The sequence below is a fragment of the Enhydra lutris genome, unplaced genomic scaffold, assembly GCF_002288905.1.
Source record: "Enhydra lutris kenyoni isolate GAN:26980312 unplaced genomic scaffold, ASM228890v2 scaffoldscaffold14, whole genome shotgun sequence".
NCBI classification, from domain to species: Eukaryota; Metazoa; Chordata; class Mammalia; order Carnivora; family Mustelidae; genus Enhydra; species Enhydra lutris.
In genome coordinates this window covers 36,405,200-36,423,230 of record NW_019154098.1, presented here as the reverse complement: position 1 = coordinate 36,423,230, position 18,031 = coordinate 36,405,200, and the positions used below count along the sequence as shown (strand labels likewise).

General features: G+C 44.1%; 1 protein-coding gene across 1 annotated transcript in view; it reads left to right on the top strand.

The window, feature by feature from the left end:
* The window catches only part of LOC111146690 (grainyhead like transcription factor 2), a 158,678-nt gene that overhangs the window by 64,284 nt on the left and 76,363 nt on the right, over positions 1-18,031 (top strand). The window contains exons 5-7 of the mRNA XM_022502351.1: positions 4,021-4,076; positions 7,402-7,558; positions 12,082-12,193. Of these exons, the coding sequence (XP_022358059.1) occupies positions 4,021-4,076; positions 7,402-7,558; positions 12,082-12,193 (325 nt within the window). The remainder of the gene's footprint in view (positions 1-4,020; positions 4,077-7,401; positions 7,559-12,081; positions 12,194-18,031) is intronic.

The window sequence follows — 18,031 nt, the reverse complement described above, 5'->3', positions numbered from 1 at the left end:
CATGAGTAGATGGGGAGGCAGGCAGAGAGAGAGAGAGAGAGGGAAGCAGGCTCCCTGCTGAGCAGAGAGCCCGATGCGGGACTCGATCCCAGGACCCTGAGATCATGACCTGAGCCGAAGGCAGCGGCTTAACCCACTGAGCCACCCAGGCGCCCTGGTCTCTCTTTCTTCTTAATGGTGCTCTTGGCTTCATGTCCACAGCTTCAGTTATCATGTGTATTCTAAAGACTTTCAAATTTTTATTTATTTATTTATTTTTAAAGATTTTATTTATTTTTGAGAGAGAGAGAGAACACAAGCAGGGGAGGGGTCGAGGGAGACTTCTTGCTGAGCAGGGAGCCCGATGCAGAACTCGATCTCAGGACCCCAAGATCATGACCCGAACCAAAAATGGATGCTTAACCATCTGAGCCACCCAGGCGCCCAAGACTTTCAAATTTTTTCTCCAGCCTAGTTACCTCCTCTTTGCTCCAAACCTTTATGTCCAACTGTGTATGACTCTCCACCCATTCCAGATCTGGTTTATAATCTTTCCTTGTGTTCTCCACCTTAGTGGGTACCATCACCATCCTGGTTTAAGAAACCAGGATATTTTCTTCATATTTTGCTCTCCCCTCATCCTCCAATTCTGGAGTATTACTCAATTCTGTCAGTATTACTTTCTAAATATCTCTCAGATCCATCCATTTGTCTCCAATCTGCTTCTACCATGTTGGCCCAATCTATCATTATCTCTGGCCTATAACAATGCCTGCTTTTGTACACTGTACCAGGGATGGTGTTTTTAACATGCTTATCTGATTATGTCACCCCCTCCCCCCAACTTAAATCCCATTGCTTTTGGGATTAAGATCTAAATCCTTAACTGGTATACAAAGCATTGCGTATTCTGCTTCCCATTTTCCTTTCCCACCTCATCTTGTACCTCTTTCCCCCTTTTGCTGTCTGCTGTGGGTTCCATTCATTTCTGTGAACCTGATATACTTCCTCCTGCCTCAGGACCTTTGTGCATGCTGCTCCATATTCTAGAACTGTGCTGTATAATGCTGTAGTTGCTAACTACATGTGGCAATTAGAATTAAATAAAATCAACAATTTAGTTTCTCAGTCCCATTAACTACCACTGTTAAGTGCTCAGTATGACTGGGGGCTATCATACTGGACAATGAATATGCAGAACATTTCCATTTTTACACAAAATTCTATTGGACAACACTGTTGTAGAATATTCTTTGCCAGCTCCCACACCCTTCCTCCTGTGTAACTTTTTCAGGGAAGCCCTCCCTGTCCTCCCTTCAGTTCCTAGTAGAGTCGATTTTCTTTGTATCTAAAGTCTCCCAGCCAAAGACTGCCATGAACACATCTGTAATCAGGATTACATTTATTTAGCCTGCTTTAGCAGGAGACCCTTAGGGACGACTCAGTAACACAGAGGTGGGAGGAGCTCTTCACAGTTTTTGGGCTTATACTGGATAAGTGTAAGGAGGGATTCCAGAAATGACGGCCAGCTCTGGACTGGATATGAGAAGACATTGAGGCAGCCCGGAAACTGGGTAACCATTGTTCAGGAAATGAAATGAGCAAAGCAGGACTGAGGATGCCTTTGTCAGGAAAGCAGCAGCCACTCAGAAGGAAGACGTGTTACTCACTTGTGTGGCTGTGTTACTGTCTTCTGGGCTTCTGCTGGAAACACTCTTGTTCGCCTTGTCTGTGTGCCACTGAAAGTAGTGGTAGTCAGTGGGACTGGTTTTTACTTTCTCAGTTGTGCTGTGCTCTCCTAGGGCTCTGTTGCTCTTCTCCAGAGTGCTTGCACACAGTCTGTAACTTTTTGAATGAATGACTTTTTAAGTAATGTGTTTCTTCTCCTAGACCAGAAGCTTCATGAAAGCAGAGACCTCTTTTGGTTCACTTTGGTACCCATAGCACCTAGCACGCTGCCTGATACAAAATAGATGCTCTGTCTTTTTTTTTTTTTTTTTTAAGATTTTATTTATTTATTTGACAGAGATCACAAGTAAGGCAGAGAGACAGGCAGAGAGAGGGGGGAAGCGGGCTCCCTGCTCAGCAGAGAGCCCGATGTGGGGCTTGATCCCAGGACCCTGGGATCATGACCTGAGCTGAAGGCAGAGGCTTAACCCACTGAGCCACCCAGGCGCCCCAGATGCTCAGTCTTTATTGGAAGAATGGATGAATAAATAAATGAATGATAAGACCTAAAAAAATTGGTGGCTGATCAAAGTCATGGAATCAGAAAATCCCAGATTTTTTGACAGTTGAAGAATCATAGTAGATTCTTAGCAGATGTCTCTTCCTCCCACCCAAGAAAAACACTAGAACTCTAATATTTAAAATTTAAATATAACATTCTAATACTGCCTGATATCTCAAGTCCTTTCAGGGTAGTCATTAAAATATATGTTATCATACCTTCTTTACTATCATTTTTCTCAGTGCAAATGAAGAAAGGTATGGATGCATTATATCAAATCACAGTAAGGTATAGTGATGTTGGCTGTCTGCCTGGGTTTTGGCATTCTACAAATTATATTAAAAGGTTTCCAAGCAGTTGGTAACTGTAACTGGAATGACCCAAACACTTTGACTATAATTCTCAGTACTAAATCACGTACAGCCAGATAACCTCTTAATGTGATCAGGTCTCATAAAGGATTGTGATATTTTCCAGGTGGAATAACTTTATTTTTTTTTTTTTAATTATAAAGACAATATAAAAGAATTCAGGATAAAATTTTGAGCTTGAAGGGCACCTGGGTGGCTCAGTTGGTTAAGCCACTGCCTTCGGCTCAGGTCATGATCCCGGAGTCCCGGGATCAAGTCCCGCATTGGGCTCCCAGCTCCGTGGGGCGTCTGCTTCTCCCTCTGACCTTCTCCCCTCTCATGCGTTCTCTTTCTCTCTCTCTCTCTCTCCCTCTCTCTCTCTCAAATAAATAAACAAAATCTTTAAAGAAAAATTTTAAGCTTGAAAAAAGCAATATCCACATTGGTCACATGTCTACTATTTTTAGTTTTTCAGGTTCTTGTCCAAATGCAGTCATGTTTATTAGAGTAAGATTCTTTATTTTAGTCAGTATATAGTTGAAAGTCTCCTTGAATCTGAGCAGTTGTGGTATATCACACCTTCTCACACCACCTGGGGGATTAGAACCATTGAATTTATAAATTCACTATGTCGTAGTGGGCAAGCCTACCCTTAGGCTTCAGAATTCTGTGGCCTGGACAATAGATTCACCGAGGGCCATGTTTACTAGTACTGGTGCACTGTGTGTTGTTACGGGTTTACTGCATGTTCCTTCAAAGAAAACCTTGGAAGTGCATCTCCTCTATCTCTTCCTTAAATGCCCTTCTTTCTCATCATGCTACCCTCCTACTCCAAAATTTCCTAAATCTTAACTGTACTAAGTGTAAATACCTTTTCATCGATCAGCCCTGTCCAATAGAACTTTCTGCATTTTACAGATGGGGTAAATATGGCCCTTGTCTCAGTTATACAGGTAGCAGGTAAAAGAATCATAACTTGACACTGGATAGTCTTGCTCTAGAAACTATGCCCCTAACCACTCTGAATACCGCCCTGTGCTGTGTATGCTATGTCGACTTCCTGTAATCAGTGTTCCATTAACTCAGAATTTGTGATTTTTGGGAACGAGCATTGGAGATGATAAAAAATGGACGAGATGTCTAATGTGTTTGAAGAAACAGGTTCCAGTACCTGCAGACACTTTTGGAACACCTGCAGGACATGTGAATATGGACATGTGAATAATATGCAAAGCACAAATGCCTCTTCTGTTGAGTGTAATTCTCAGTGTGCGCGTGGTATGCAAGTTCTATGCACAGATGGTAACTATTTTTGTTGTAGAAAACACAATACTAAAAAATATATTATCTTCCTTTCTGAAGTGAGGATAAAACAGTTCGGGCACATTTGTCACTTTCCTTCCTGTTTTTGCATGATGACTTACCTATTTGTTTTAAGTTGATAACTTTTAAATTTTGCAGAAATTCCGGAGTGCTTCAGTTGGGGCGGAGGAGTACATGTATGACCAGACATCAAGGTAGGCTGCCCGGAGGTGTCCCTAGAAACTAATGAACTGATAACACTTGAAATGTACCCCTGAGTTACACTTCTGAACCTTTGAAAGAAAAATCTTTTCTCTATACAGTGACTTCTAAATTACTGTTTCCAGTCTTGACCTGTAGTCTGAGGCCCACACCCTTTTTCTGTCCTTTTGTTGGTTAGATCGCTCTCCTTGGGTGGTTCTCTGAATCTCAGACACATGGACCTCCCAACACAGCATGTGAAAAAATGGGAACTCTTTGCCTTTCTTTTTCTTTTCTTTTCTTCCTTCCCCACTTCTTTCACATCGGCTCTGCTTTTATTTCCTGTTGTGGCTAATGGTGTCACAATGCCAGCTACCCATTTGAGAGGTGTCAGGATCTGCCTGACTTTGTGCTATGCTTTCGTCACACTTGGCCAGGTGCTGAACATTCTGTTTTACGTGTCCTGTCCCTTGCATCTTTCTCTTGTTCGTGTTCTGAACTGTTGTGACGTAACTTGATCTTCCCGCCAACACCTTCTTTTCCCTTCTGTTCCACTGTATGTACTTAGCTACCCGCTATCATACTCTGCATTGCCTTCCATGTACAAGCAATGAGAGAGGTATGGGAATACGATAGAACCTCTCCTTACAAGAGGCCCATAGACTTTTGGAGGGGACAGATGTAGTGATGGACAGTTTAATACAGTTTGCTCAGTGCTACTACAGCGGTACATAAACAGAAAGCTGAGAGGACTTAGAGGTCTCTGTGTGTGTGGTGGGGCTTGGGGTGGGGGTGGGGGAACAAAGCTTGCAGGGAGGGGCATTTGAACCAGATGTTGAAGGATCGTGAGCAGGAGTTTTCCAGGGAAAGAAGATTAAGAACATTTTAGGTAGAGGGGCTAGATGATCAAAGACCTTGGTCATGAGCATGCTCATAGACCGGAGAGAATGGCAAGAAATGAATTGATCTCTCCCGTTTTACAAAGCTTATCAGTGATGTCACCATTTCAGACGGGATTAAACACAAATTACTCAAGACGGTAGTCAGGGCCTTTACGTGCTAGTTCCTTTTTGCGTTCACCCGTGGGTCACACTGTATTTATTGCTTCTTTGCTTTTATGAAAATCTTTTTTTTTTTTTTTAATTTTATTTATTTATTTGACAGACAGAGATCACAAGTAGGCAGAGAGGCAGGCAGAGAGAGAGGAAGGGAAGCAAGCTCCCTGCAGAGCAGAGAGCCCGATGTGGGACTCGATCCCAGGACCCTGGGATCATGACCTGAGCCGAAGGCAGCGGCCTAACCCACTGAGCCACCCAGGCGCCCTGCTTCTTTGCTTTTATGTGTGTGTGGCCCTCTTCTGTTCTCTCTGTTTCCACCTGAAGTCCTCCTAATCCTTCAGGGTCTTGCTCCGACCTTAGGCTGCCCAGTCATCCTTCCCAGATCACCCGAGTCAGAATTTCAGTGTGTGATGAGGTGGGGAACATAGAGTTCCAAATCACTTTCTAAAATGTGGACATGCATATATAATTTGCATGCTATAAACCCCAGTCACCCTGTAATCAGCTGTCAGGCTGGTGAAAAGAGCTTTGACCTACCAGTCACTTGACCTGCCTTCTCTTCCTGCTGCTGTCATTGTCCACTGGAGTGAGCAAGTTTCTCAGCCTCTCTTCACCTGTGAAATGAGGAAGGTGGTTTTATTTCCCGTGTTATGGATAGGCTTGGGGAGCATGAACCCCCCAAAATTATGTTTAAAACCATTTCTGTTCATATGTGCTTTTATCTGGAGAGAGGGTTCACAGCTTTTCATGTTTTTGTTTGTTTGTTTGTTTGTTTATTCGCTTCTTTAAATGCAGCCTGCACCCTAGATAAGTTCCTGGCTGCTGATGTAGGTGATTCCTAATATCCTGTCTAGGTCTCAAATTTTATGATTCAGTGGCTGTTCTGAAATTGCTTTTTTCAGGCAAAAGGACAGTGAAGTTGGTTCTGTCTTGAATGATTTATTTCCCACCCTGTTCTAAGATACATATTCTGGAATTTGCTTAGTTTCTCAGCTTATGAGTAAGGTTTTTATCATGAAAAGAGGAATATTATTGTGCTTTACAATTTCTTTCTCCTCATGAAAGTTATAAAAAATTAAACATGATAAGAGACTTCCATAATCTTATAAGCAGACCATTTTAAGAGGTGAACTTTGAGGCAGTTTTATACCTAGCCTTTCAAAGACTATGAAATTAAAGAGCTAAGAAAATAGGCCTAGTGAAGAGCTTCTGATGATTAAAAAGGTTCATGAAGCATTGGTTATTGGGTTATCACTAGGAGCCATCCTGCACTATAGCAGAAATAAATATTTCTGAAAGAACATATTAAACTTTTTGTTTCTTTTGTTTTTAGAAGGATTGTGGTTCATACCTTTTGTTTATTTTAAATAATTGATATATTCCTCATGGCTGGGGAAAAATCAGTGTTTTTATTTTGTAAATTAAATAACATTTTCAAAATATTAAGGAAATTGTGTAGAGCAGGGATTTGCAAACTTTTTCTGCAATGGGTTACATAGTGAATATTTTAGGTTTGGCACTTTATAGATCACAACTACTGAACCCTGCTGTTGTAGTGTGAAAGTAACTGTAGACAAGCCCTAAATGAATGAGCATAGCTGTGTTCCAATAATAGGAACACAGGGAGGTGTTTACAATAATAGGCAGGGAGCTGGATTTGGCCAATGGAACAAACCTTGTTTGCAGACTCCTGATTTGGAGCAGTAGTGACCCTTTCATGAGTCCTTTTGCCGTCTTAAAAACAGAAAACAGCAAAGCCAACAATCTCTGTTATGGAACTAGATTCTCAGTAATGAATGTCTGAGTTTTAGACATTTTGAAATCTTTTGAAGTGGGATATCACTGTTTGTAACATCTTGGTGATACAAAAAGAGGGTTAAGTATAGGTACGAATTGCACGAAAGCTTTCACACATTTGGCTTGCCGCCAGCATGAAAGTGGCAAATCCTATCAATCCTTAAGCCTCAGGCATTACTGATTGCCATCTAAAACCTAACAGGTTCTCCTGGCACAGCCTTGCATAATTGGACAGGCACCTCGTGGACTTTCTCCCCTTCTAAACCATCTGGTTTATGAGCCACTATTAGAGATGTTGTATACATTGTATTAGCAGTGACCTTTGGTTCCGGTCGCATCTCTTTTGCCATATGCTGTGTTTTGTCTCTGAAGTAGAGTAAATAGTGGTTCATATTCCTACAAAACTCTGTAAATGTGAAATTGATTAGGAAGGCAGAAGTGTCCGAGCGAGTGAATCTGACCACTGTTTGCTTTCTGTTCACAGTGGCACATTTCAGTACACCTTGGAAGCCACCAAGTCGCTGCGTCAGAAGCAGGGGGAGGGCCCCATGACCTACCTCAACAAGGGACAGTTCTACGCCATAACGCTCAGCGAGACTGGAGACAACAAATGCTTCCGACACCCGATCAGCAAAGTCCGGGTATGGGCCTCATGTCTCAAATAAAGAGCAGAGGGATCACGTGAAGGGAATTGCTACCTCGCAGTCTTGCGGAAGGGTGTGGAAAAAACTCCAAAATAAATAATTCTAGAACAAATATCAGAGAGTTGGAGCAGGAGAACTTACTGGCTTATAGTTTATCATTTTAATCAGTAACCAGTAAATACCAGGGAGGGGACATGGTTGGGACATGCTTTCTGACCGTATCCAAGGAATTTTCCCAACTTCCTTCATTGCCTTTGTGCTACTTAGTTGTTGTTCTTGCTTTCAATCAATCGATCTTAATTTTTCAAGCAAGAAGCTGTTAAGTCCGAGCTTATTTGTGGGCAGGGAAAGAGCGGCTGCTGTCTTCCATACGGAAGGTGTGATTTATCCTGTGTCCCTGGGTCCTTTGCAGCTTGGTTTAAAAAGCCTTCTGCAGCCCAGTGCTTGCTTACTCAGGAGTCAAGTGAGGCAAGATTTGATCCCTACCAGGACTGACTCGGTGGAATTTTCACCTTCAGGAGTATTAGTTCTGCTTGTGGGAAATGGAACTATGCTGGAAGCCGACCAGCTTTTGGCATTCTTGCTGCTGCCAAGAAGGGAGGAAACTGGTCATCCTTCTCTACTGAAAAGGAAAATCATAGCAGAGCTCTCTGAAAAGAGGTTGAAGGGCCTTCCTGCCCTGTTGTCAAATGATTTATTCTACATGCTCTATACGTGGTGCCGACCCTACCGTATCTTGTCCGTAGCTACTGCCTCCTCAGCCCTTCAGCACATTGAGATGAATGCGGTGCTGTGCCTAGAGCATAGGGAGTTTACCCCCATCCCAGACTTCCCTGCGAAGGAAACAAATGAAGTAGAAGAGAAAGAAGAGCTTTGGAGGCCCTGCTGGCCAGCTTGTCTGTTACTGGCTTTAGGTAAAACAGCTTCAGTGGTGATCTCTGAGACAGCTGGGGTTCCTGGCTGTGTTTCAGTGAGAAAGACAAGCAAGGATTGCTGCTCATTCCTCAGCCCAGCAATTCTTCCTCCCTCCAGGCTGTCCTAGTCCCAGGTTAGAGCTGTAGGAGGCGGGGCTGTTGAGAGTGAGAAGAAGATGTGGAGCTCATGTCCCATGCAAGGCTGAGCCTGTTGCAAGGGGAAAGGTGCCTGGTGTGTTGTGTGCCTGCCAGGGAAATTGATGTGTTCCCACCCTGTGGTCAAGGCTGTAGCGGAGGGATGCCTTCCTTCTCCTCCTCCTCCTCCTCCTCCTCGGCCTCCTTCTCATCATCATCTTAATGGTGGAAGGATATAATAACAATAACAATCATAATAGTAATAACAACAATAACAATGGCAGAGAGATGCCATAATAATAACAACAAAAGCCACAAAATAACAACTAATGTTTATTGGGTATATCTTCTATGTGCCAGGCACTATGTCAAGTGCCATATACTAGCAATTCATTTGAAACTAACACAACCCTATGAAATAGGCACTGTTTTTATAATACTATAGATGAGGAAACTTGGCCTTTTAGAGGCTAGTAACTGGTCAAGGTTACACAGCTAAAATGTGAGGGAACCAGGATATATCCCAGGCAGTCAGATTCTTGGATTTATTTTCTTACTCACTAAGGTACACTGTGTTCAGAGACATAGAGGGCTAAAAGCCAGAGGCACCATTTTAATTCACCAAGAGTGTTAGATTGAAGTCCTTAAGAGAAGAGGGCTCATTGTAGCCAATATGAAACAGATGGGATGAATAATAAATTATCTACATGATTTCAATGAAGCAGAATTCTTTTTTTTTTTTAAAGTTTTTATTTATTTAACAGAGAGATCACAAGTATGCAGAGAGGCAGAAAGAGGAGGAAGCAGGCTCCCCGCTGGGCAGAGAGCCCAATGTGGGGCTCTATCCCAGGACCCTGAGATTACAACCCAAGCCGAAGGCAGAGGCTTTAACCCACTGAGCCACCCAGGCACCTGAATCAGAATTCTTGAAGAGTCCCTGTACTGTCGTGGCCTTAGAATGTAAACCATTCACTGTCTTTTCAGGGTGCCGATGATGGTACTGTTAAGAGGGTGTATATGAGATATACATTTCCTTGTAATTTACAAGACTGTTTTTAAAAAAACTAAGTTTATCCAGAATTTTCTTACCAGGCATCCACATGTGAGGGTATAGGGGTGTGAAGTCCAGCATATATATCCAGAGATGGATCCCAGGCTAAAATGCCTCTGGCTTTTGGGATTGTTCTTACTCCTCAGCTCTAGGAGAGTGAGCAATCTGGAGGAAAGAGGGATGCACTTGGAACTTACCCGCATTAGTTTTGGAGCACAATGTTTTATTCTGAGTTGAAACATGTATGCTTGGTAATATAGCATTTTCAAACTGCCTTTCTTTTTATCACTGAAGATAGAAATTTGCAGACCAAGAATATGCCATTACTTAGGCTGATATAGTCATTTGCTAGAGAAAAAAAAACCTGTTATTTTTAGTTGGAACAGAAGGAAATAAACACTAGGAGGCCATACGGTGAACTTTTACATATACAGTAGTCCATCCTCCCCCCTTATGTGCAGGAGGTACATTCTAGGACCTCCTAGAGGATGCCTGAAACCGTGGATGGTACCAAGACGTATATATGCTATTTCCTCTCCATACATCCCTATAATAAAGTTGAACATATACAATAGCACAGTAAGAGATCAGCAACAACAGAAATAAAAATAGAACAGTTACAATACACTGTCATAAAAGTTATGTGACTGTGGGATTATTGGTCTCTAAGTATCTTATTGTACTGTACTCACCCTTCTTCTGGTGATGATGTGAGATGATAAAATACCTATGTGATGAGATGACATAGCATGACGACACGGGTGTTGTGACCCTAATGTTAGGCTACTACCGACCTTTGGATGATAGATCAGAAGGCACTCATCTGCTTCTAGATTATGGTTGACCAAATGTGGGTAACTGAAACCACGGGTAAGGGGGCAACTGTAAGTGGCAAAGTTTGGGGAAGCAGGAGAGGGAAGAATGGAGAGCTTGGAGCTCATAGTTCCACCAGCCCAGAAGCGGTTCCCCCTCTTGTCACTTCTCCATGTACCTTTGAGGTTCCTGCTGCTTGTGAGTTCGAATAATATGGATACATATTTCTAAACTAGTTTTCCTAACAGACATCTGCTTTCTTATGTAACAAATGCTCACACGTACTTTGGGAAGAAGCCAGATTTTGAATGGACAGTCCAACTGCAAGCATGTATATGACATCTATTATTTGTCAGGCAGTGGGGCTGTTGACTGAGTAATTGTAAATAATTAAGTAAATGGAGAGGGCGCCTGGGAGACTCAGGGGGTTGAGCCTCTGCCTTTGGCTCAGATCATGATCTTGGGGTCCTGGGATCGAGCCCAGCATGGGGCTCTCTGCTTAGCGGGGAGCCTGCTTCCCCCCACCTCTCTCTCTTTGCCTGGCTCTCTGCCTACTTGTGATCTCTCTTTCTCAAATAAATAAATAAAACCTAAAAAAAAAAAATTAAGTAAATGGCTCTAAGTGTGCAAAATGCCACGAAAGAGAAGTTAGTAAGGAATGGGAATCAATGAAATACTCTGGAATAGTAGGAAAATATCTAAGAAATATTTTGGTTTTGGAATAAGAAGGAGAGCGCCAGTATCCCTGATACTGCAGTTAAAAGGATTTTGGGGAGTTCATTTGTGTTCGTAACTTCTCTTATCTCATAAGTGACAGTCAGTTAATGTGTATGTAGTTTAATGAGGGTTTTTATGATTTAGAACCAGAATGGGCTTTGGATTCTTATTTCTACAAGATAGAATTAGTTTTTCAAGCAAGTATATCCAAACTGTGTGGAAATAAATAAAATAGTTGACCTTGTCTCTTTTGGTCTGTGCAATATCTGTAGCTGAGATCTGTGTTCCTCAGTATGAACTTAGTTTGTAGTACTTCTCTCATTACTCCAGCATTTCAGCCTGAGGCACTTAATTAGGCTAGAAACAGATGCTTGCTTCTTTACACATGGTGCCAAATCCTTCGTTTAAGAATACAAAATTTCAAAAATGTGTTTGTTTTCAGTACAAAAAAAAAGATGTTTTTGGTATTCCCACTCACCTCACAAAACAGTAAATGTGCTGTTAATTGGTTAATTTGGTTGTTATGACTCATGGTAAAAATGACGTGGGGGTGCCTGGGTGGCTCAGTCGGTTAAGCCTCTGGCTCTTGATCTCAGCTCGGTCTTGATCTCAGGTTCAAGCCCCGTGTTAGGCTTCATGCTGGGTGTGGAGCCTACTTTAAAAAAAAAATGATGCAGGATTCTTTTTTCTGTGGACTGTTCTCATTCTCCATGCATTTTTTAAGTAGACCTGTTTTTAAACAAAAACCGTGCCGCTGAGCTTGTCTGGGTTTTGTCAAGCAAGATAAGCAACGTCGTAGAAATAGCTCTGATAGAACTGCTGGAAGTAAAGGCTGTGAAGCCACAGAGGCGCCCAACAGAAAGTAAGACGCATGGTTCTCCCTTCTGCAGAGCGTGGTAATGGTGGTCTTCAGTGAAGACAAAAACCGAGACGAACAGCTGAAATACTGGAAGTACTGGCACTCGCGGCAGCATACGGCGAAGCAGAGGGTCCTTGACATTGGTAAGTTGACCTTGACCTCCCTGTGTGGTCTTAGGTAAACTGACATGTTGTCATGCTGCCCAGCGCACAGCTCATAGCTGGGACCCACGAAGCTCTTGGGAAGATATGCCAGGCAGTAGTCTGGGCACTTTTCCTTTGTGAGTACGTTTAGTACAAATCAGGCAGAGATGGCAAAATCAGACCAAGCTGAGTGCAAAGCACTGTTTGTTCTATGGCCGCTGGCTGTGACTCGTATAGTAATAGTGAAACATTTGGATTTGCAAGGACTATGTCAGTTTCTAAAACATGTTTCCATGCCCTAGACCGGATGCACTCCTGTCCCCCCGTGACATGAGTGACCTCAGGATCATTTGGCTCTAAGGTACTTGTGAAGGTCCCATGACTGCAAAGCGGGTTCTGGTTCTCTTAATTCTCCGTATAGTCTCCCTTTAGTGCCAACACATGCCTGCTGCTGATAGTACTAGGTGGTCTGGCAAATGAAACCTTTGAGAGATCTTTTCCAGCAGTAGAGGAGGAACGGATCAGCAAGTACATTTTCTCGGTGTATTCTCAAACACGACGTTCGTTCTCTAGTGCCCAGGAGTCCCCTGGGTGGGACTCCAGGTTCGGCCAGAAAGACAGAGTCCACGCCAAGTGGTCCCATGGCGGGAATTTGTTACAAAGATTGGGAGGGCTGAAGGCACCGTGACACTGTCTGGAGATGAGCAACAGCAAGACTGCGCTGCTATTAGCTGCAGGCCTGGAGGGTCAAAGAGGAGGTTGAGGGTGTTGGGGGAGCCCTCCAGCAAGAGCTCGAACCATAGTGGGGGCTGCCTCAGCAGGAGCTGGGACCGCAGACAGAGCAGCTTTGCAAGAGGAGAAAGAACAACAGAGGAGTCACTGCCAGACACACCTCTCAAAAGAATGCCAAGAGGGAGGAGGAGAAGGAATGCCCTATGTTCTCCCTGTCTCCCCCTCTCCCACCAGTGCTTCCCAAGGTCCGAATGTTCCCTGAAGCTACTGGGTACATGATCCTAGCAAATGTGGTTTGCAGGACTCACCCTCTGGGATACAGAGTAAGACAAGGGAAGTCAGGGATGGAATCTTAAAAGTTTCTAGAGATTCCTTAAAAATGCTGACAGTAATATATGTGTTTCTAAGTAATTTTAACGCTTTATATGCTGTTTTTATAAGAAATAAGTAATTTTGCATCTGTGGGCTTTCTTACCTCGTTTTGCAAAGCAAAAGGCTGCAGTCCCAGGGAGTATAGGCAAAGTAAAGGTTTCCCTCCTGTCGGGTATCAGAAAGTATTACTGAGCCATTAAAAGGTATTACTGAACCATTTCTTGGACTTCTTACACACTGCAATGATGGATTTTCTCAGCCCTTCCATCTCATCCTTGCCAGTGTCCCTTGACCAATGGCAGAGAGGTTAGTGATTACGCGAGGGTTAGAGACTCACAATAAAATACATTGAATCTAATTGTTGGTTTATCCTGCAAGATGGCCACACCCCTCCCTGCCTCAGTGCATGCCCGTGTGCACGTGCCCCCCCCACCCTTCCTATTAGCTAGTCAAATGTGTTTATCTAATAAACCAGCAAACTGAGGCCCCGTGAGGCCCACTGATTCACTTTTCCAGGTGATTTATCCTCAGATAATTAGTGCAAGAGCTAGGATAAGACAGTCTTCTTCACCCAGCTCATATACAGAAACTACAAGATCGATTGACTAGGACAAGGGAGTGGGGATACTTGCCTTGACCTGTTTGTAGCCATCTACATAGAACTCAGAGGAACAATTTTACTTTATTTGAAAAGTTAGCCTTATAATTATTACCCAAGAAAATGAGAGGAGCAATTAAATAGAAATATGGACTAGATCCAAATAAGATAAATAATAAAAGCATTTTACTGGCTTAGCCGTTGGTTCAGCTTTGATATTGTTATAAGGTTTACTTTTCTTAGACCAGAATGATTTCTCAGCTCACCCAGGGCTTCGGATCTTATCTCTCTTCTATTTTGCCTCTTGCCTGCCTTCGGACTTTCCTCTATAACCCTTTCAACATGCATTTGCACACACATGTACACACATGATTTATCTTTGAGACTTAGGACTTTCACTAAGAAGCTTTGTGGCTCCTTGAGCCACCTGCTCCGAACCTGAACCTGAGGAGTATTAAATCAGTCCTTTAGCTTCAAAGGGCAAATTGATTTTCTGACTACAACCTCAACCTGACAGGATGAAGAAATACACAAAAATCTTATATAATTCATTCCTCTATTAGACTTACAAAAAAAGCAAGCCATGTGTTCTTCTGCCAGTGGTGGTTAATACCATCTCCAGCATAAAGATGGAGCTGACGCCTGGGATGGTGTGTACATCTGTATGTGACTCACACCCTCAGCGGGTAGCTCTGGAGTACGGTGCTGAGAACATTGGTAAAGGCTCTGCCTTGCTTCCACCAGGGGTTAGCAATGCCTGCTGACAGTGGAGGGAGGTTGAAGGGTGCATGAGCTCGTAGTTGTTGGTGTGGGTTGAGAACTTTCTAGTAACCTAAAGAAAAAAAGGAAGAGTCCAGTGTTTTAAAATGTATTACCTTTCTTAACTTCCACGAAGCTGGAGGTTACAGTCAGGGCTCGTGGTTGCAGTTTCCAAATCTCCACCAGTCACTGTGATCCCCAAGTTCAACTGGACCCTCTAGGTAGTGACCTTGAAGCTGGAGTTAAAGACTGAGATAGGGCTTCTTTCACTAGAGGAGAGATTCATAACCTGTGGTCTTCAGAGTCTGCGTGGGACTTAGGGGAAACTCCAGCTTCTAAAGTTACACACAACACACTTTTGTGTGTAGAGGTGTGTGTATTCTTTCTTCTCATTTTTCAGGGTTCCCAGGATAACCAGCCCTCCTCCAGCTCTCTGTCTGTCTACCTCCACTCCAAGCAAAGCCTAGTGGAGCTTTCACCTCTCTCCGTATCTTTCCTTGTTCCACATCCCCTCAGCACTCATGCTTAAGGATTGCTCTGTGGTTTCTTGAACCCTGTAATGACGGCCGGTGAACATTCTACATCTTTCCTGACATACATTTATCTCACTCGGATTAGAACGTTGGTTGTTCTTCGAGGCTGCTCCTCATCTCCCACATACTTCTGACCCTCTGAGTAGCTCTGACCAGCCAGTACTGCTGGTTGCCAGGTGGGGAGAGGCCCCTCAGTGTCACTGATGGTGTCCTTTCCTTGGGTCTATGCAAAGGAGAGTGGGAGCCCGAGGGCCTGGGGTGTAGGGAAGGAGGCTGCTCTCAGAGCACGTGGAGCCTTGGCTCCCAGGTTCCCTGTATCCTGATTGACGTTCCCAGCGAGGCTGCTTCTGCATCACACCAGGCCTGGCTCTTCTTGGACACATACTCACACATTACCTGGTTTGTTCCTCACATTTGCAGGTCTTTGCTTATTGTCACCTTATCAAAGAGACCTTTCCTGTCACCTTAACCTAAAAAACGGCACACCCTCATCACTCTCCAGTCCCTTAACCTTTATTTCACAGCAGACATCACTACCCTACATGGTACATACGTATAGATGTTTCTCTTTCTCAGTGTGCCCACCCTCCAATCAGAAGGTAAAGCCCATGAGGGCAGACCCTTGTCTGGTTTACCACAGGGCCTGAGACATAGTGAGCTGTTAATATTTCCTAAATGAATGAGTGAATGAATGAACCAGTGTGTGGATAAAACTCTTACTACACTGACGGAAGGCAGGCCTCTGGAAGGAGTGAACTCTCTTAATGATACCCATGTGTTCCTTGTCTTCTGTGTACCAGGCTCTGTACACAGAAGACAATAGACAATCTAGAGATCATATATAAACATTGTCTGTCCTCAAAACTCATTTTGTTGTTCAAAAACCGAGGTGGTGAACAGTAAACAATTTTACCCAAGGTCGTGTACCTGGTAGGTGGTGTTGTTGGGATGGAACCCCAAGGGTGCCTGAGTTTGCACTCCTCGTTTTTTATTATTCTCTGTCCTCGCACCACTGTACGTCGTCTTTATATGGCAACCCCTAGGTAGTTCTTGGCCCCAGTAGGCCCTGATGACTTGTAGAGTGACTGCAGACATCCGGGACCTGACCGTGCGTGGACGTCCTGCGTCTCCCCGCTGTGCCTTCCTCTCCAGATGTTGGGAACCTTTTGCAGTCCCGGGGGTGGGACTCTTGGCTGCTGCTACTTCTGACGTTCCTGAAAGCCAGTTCAGATATGTGGTTCTTGTACATTAGGCCATAAACTATTTCGTTTGGGGGAGGGGGGAAGGAAACATTAGCAATTAGTTCTTACTTGATAAAAGTAAAACAAACAGACCTTGGCCCTAGTGGCTCCTGCTGCTTTTCAAAGCACGAGTGGAGTTCTCCAGGCCTCACAAGTTCTTTCTTGTGAGCTCGTTGAATAACAACAATTATTCCAGGTCATAAATGAGTTTACATTCTGCAGCCCAAGGAGCATTCCTGTGCCAATTAAACCTCAGACCTCCTGTATGGAAGGAGCCACTTAGCCACTTAGGTTGTTTCTGTTTTTGCTCGTCTCTGATTGTGGATGTCCCTTTTTTTTTTTTTTAACTTATTTGTCAGAGAGAGAGGGAGAGAGAGCAAGCACAGGCAGACAGAATGGCAGGCAGAGGCAGAGGGAGAAGCAGGCTCCCCGCCAAGCAAGGAGCCCGATGTGGGACTTGATCCCAGGACGCTGGGATCACGACCCGAGCCGAAGGCAGCTGCTTAACCAACTGAGCCACCCAGGCGGTGGACGTCCCTTTTTAAGGACATTGAGTTAGTGCTGGTCCCATGGTGCCTTGTAGAAAGGCATAGTTACTCCATATTCATTCAGCAAACAGGCCAGACCTTTTATTAGAACTAGTGATTCAGAGGTAATTAGGACAGGACCCCTATCCTCAAATTGCTCGAATCTGGAGGCAAGACGATGAGTGGCTAAGATGTCACACAGTGAGTGGTGTCTTGGAGGGGCGCTTCCCTGCAGAGATGTTTCTGAAACCCTTCCGAAAGGACGACAAGAGCACGTGAGGTCAACAAGGTGAGGGAGGACGCTGCAAGCCAAGGAAACAGCACGCGCTCGTACAGGAACCAGGGCAGAAGAACAAAATGAGATTGGCAGATAAATTTTATCAAGTCTGATGAAATTGTTAGCACGGATGGGAGAGGGTGGAAACTGTCAGATGTACTAGTGAGAGCGTTCCTTGATGGAGCTAATATGGACAGTAAGGTGAAGGAAGAAGTCGTGAGTGGAGGGGATAAGGAAGAAGGGTTTAGTAGCTGTGGAAAGGCTTGCTTTTTAAAGGGGAATCGGAGGGGTGCCTGGGTGGCTCAGTCGATTAAGTGTCCAACTCTTGGTTTCTGCTCAGGTTGTGATTTCTGGGTCATGAGATCGAACCCCATGTTGGGCTCCTTGCCGAGTGTGGAGTCTGCTTGAGATTCTCACTCCCTCTTCCTCTGCCCCTCTTGCTTGTGCTCTCTTTCTCCCTCTCTAAAATAAACAAACAAATCTTAAAAAAAAAGGGGGGGGTATCGTAGGGTGACAGAGGTGTGAAGCATAGATGGGATTTGCTGGTCTCAGGCTCTGAAAGGAGTCCTGAGTAAAGCTGTTTTCCACGTGGTGCAGGCTGAGACTCCGGGCCTCCTATGAGGGCTAATCAAGCCTAGCAGGGCATGTGGGGTCCAGGCCCTGGAAGGCTATAGGCGTTAGAGGGCCATTGACTCGTGCTGCCTGTATCCCAGTGGCAAACCTGCCCCACAGCGGGAACGTTTGGGAAATGCTATCTCAGTGTCTTCCCAGAGGAGCAACACCACAGCCTCCTCCCAGA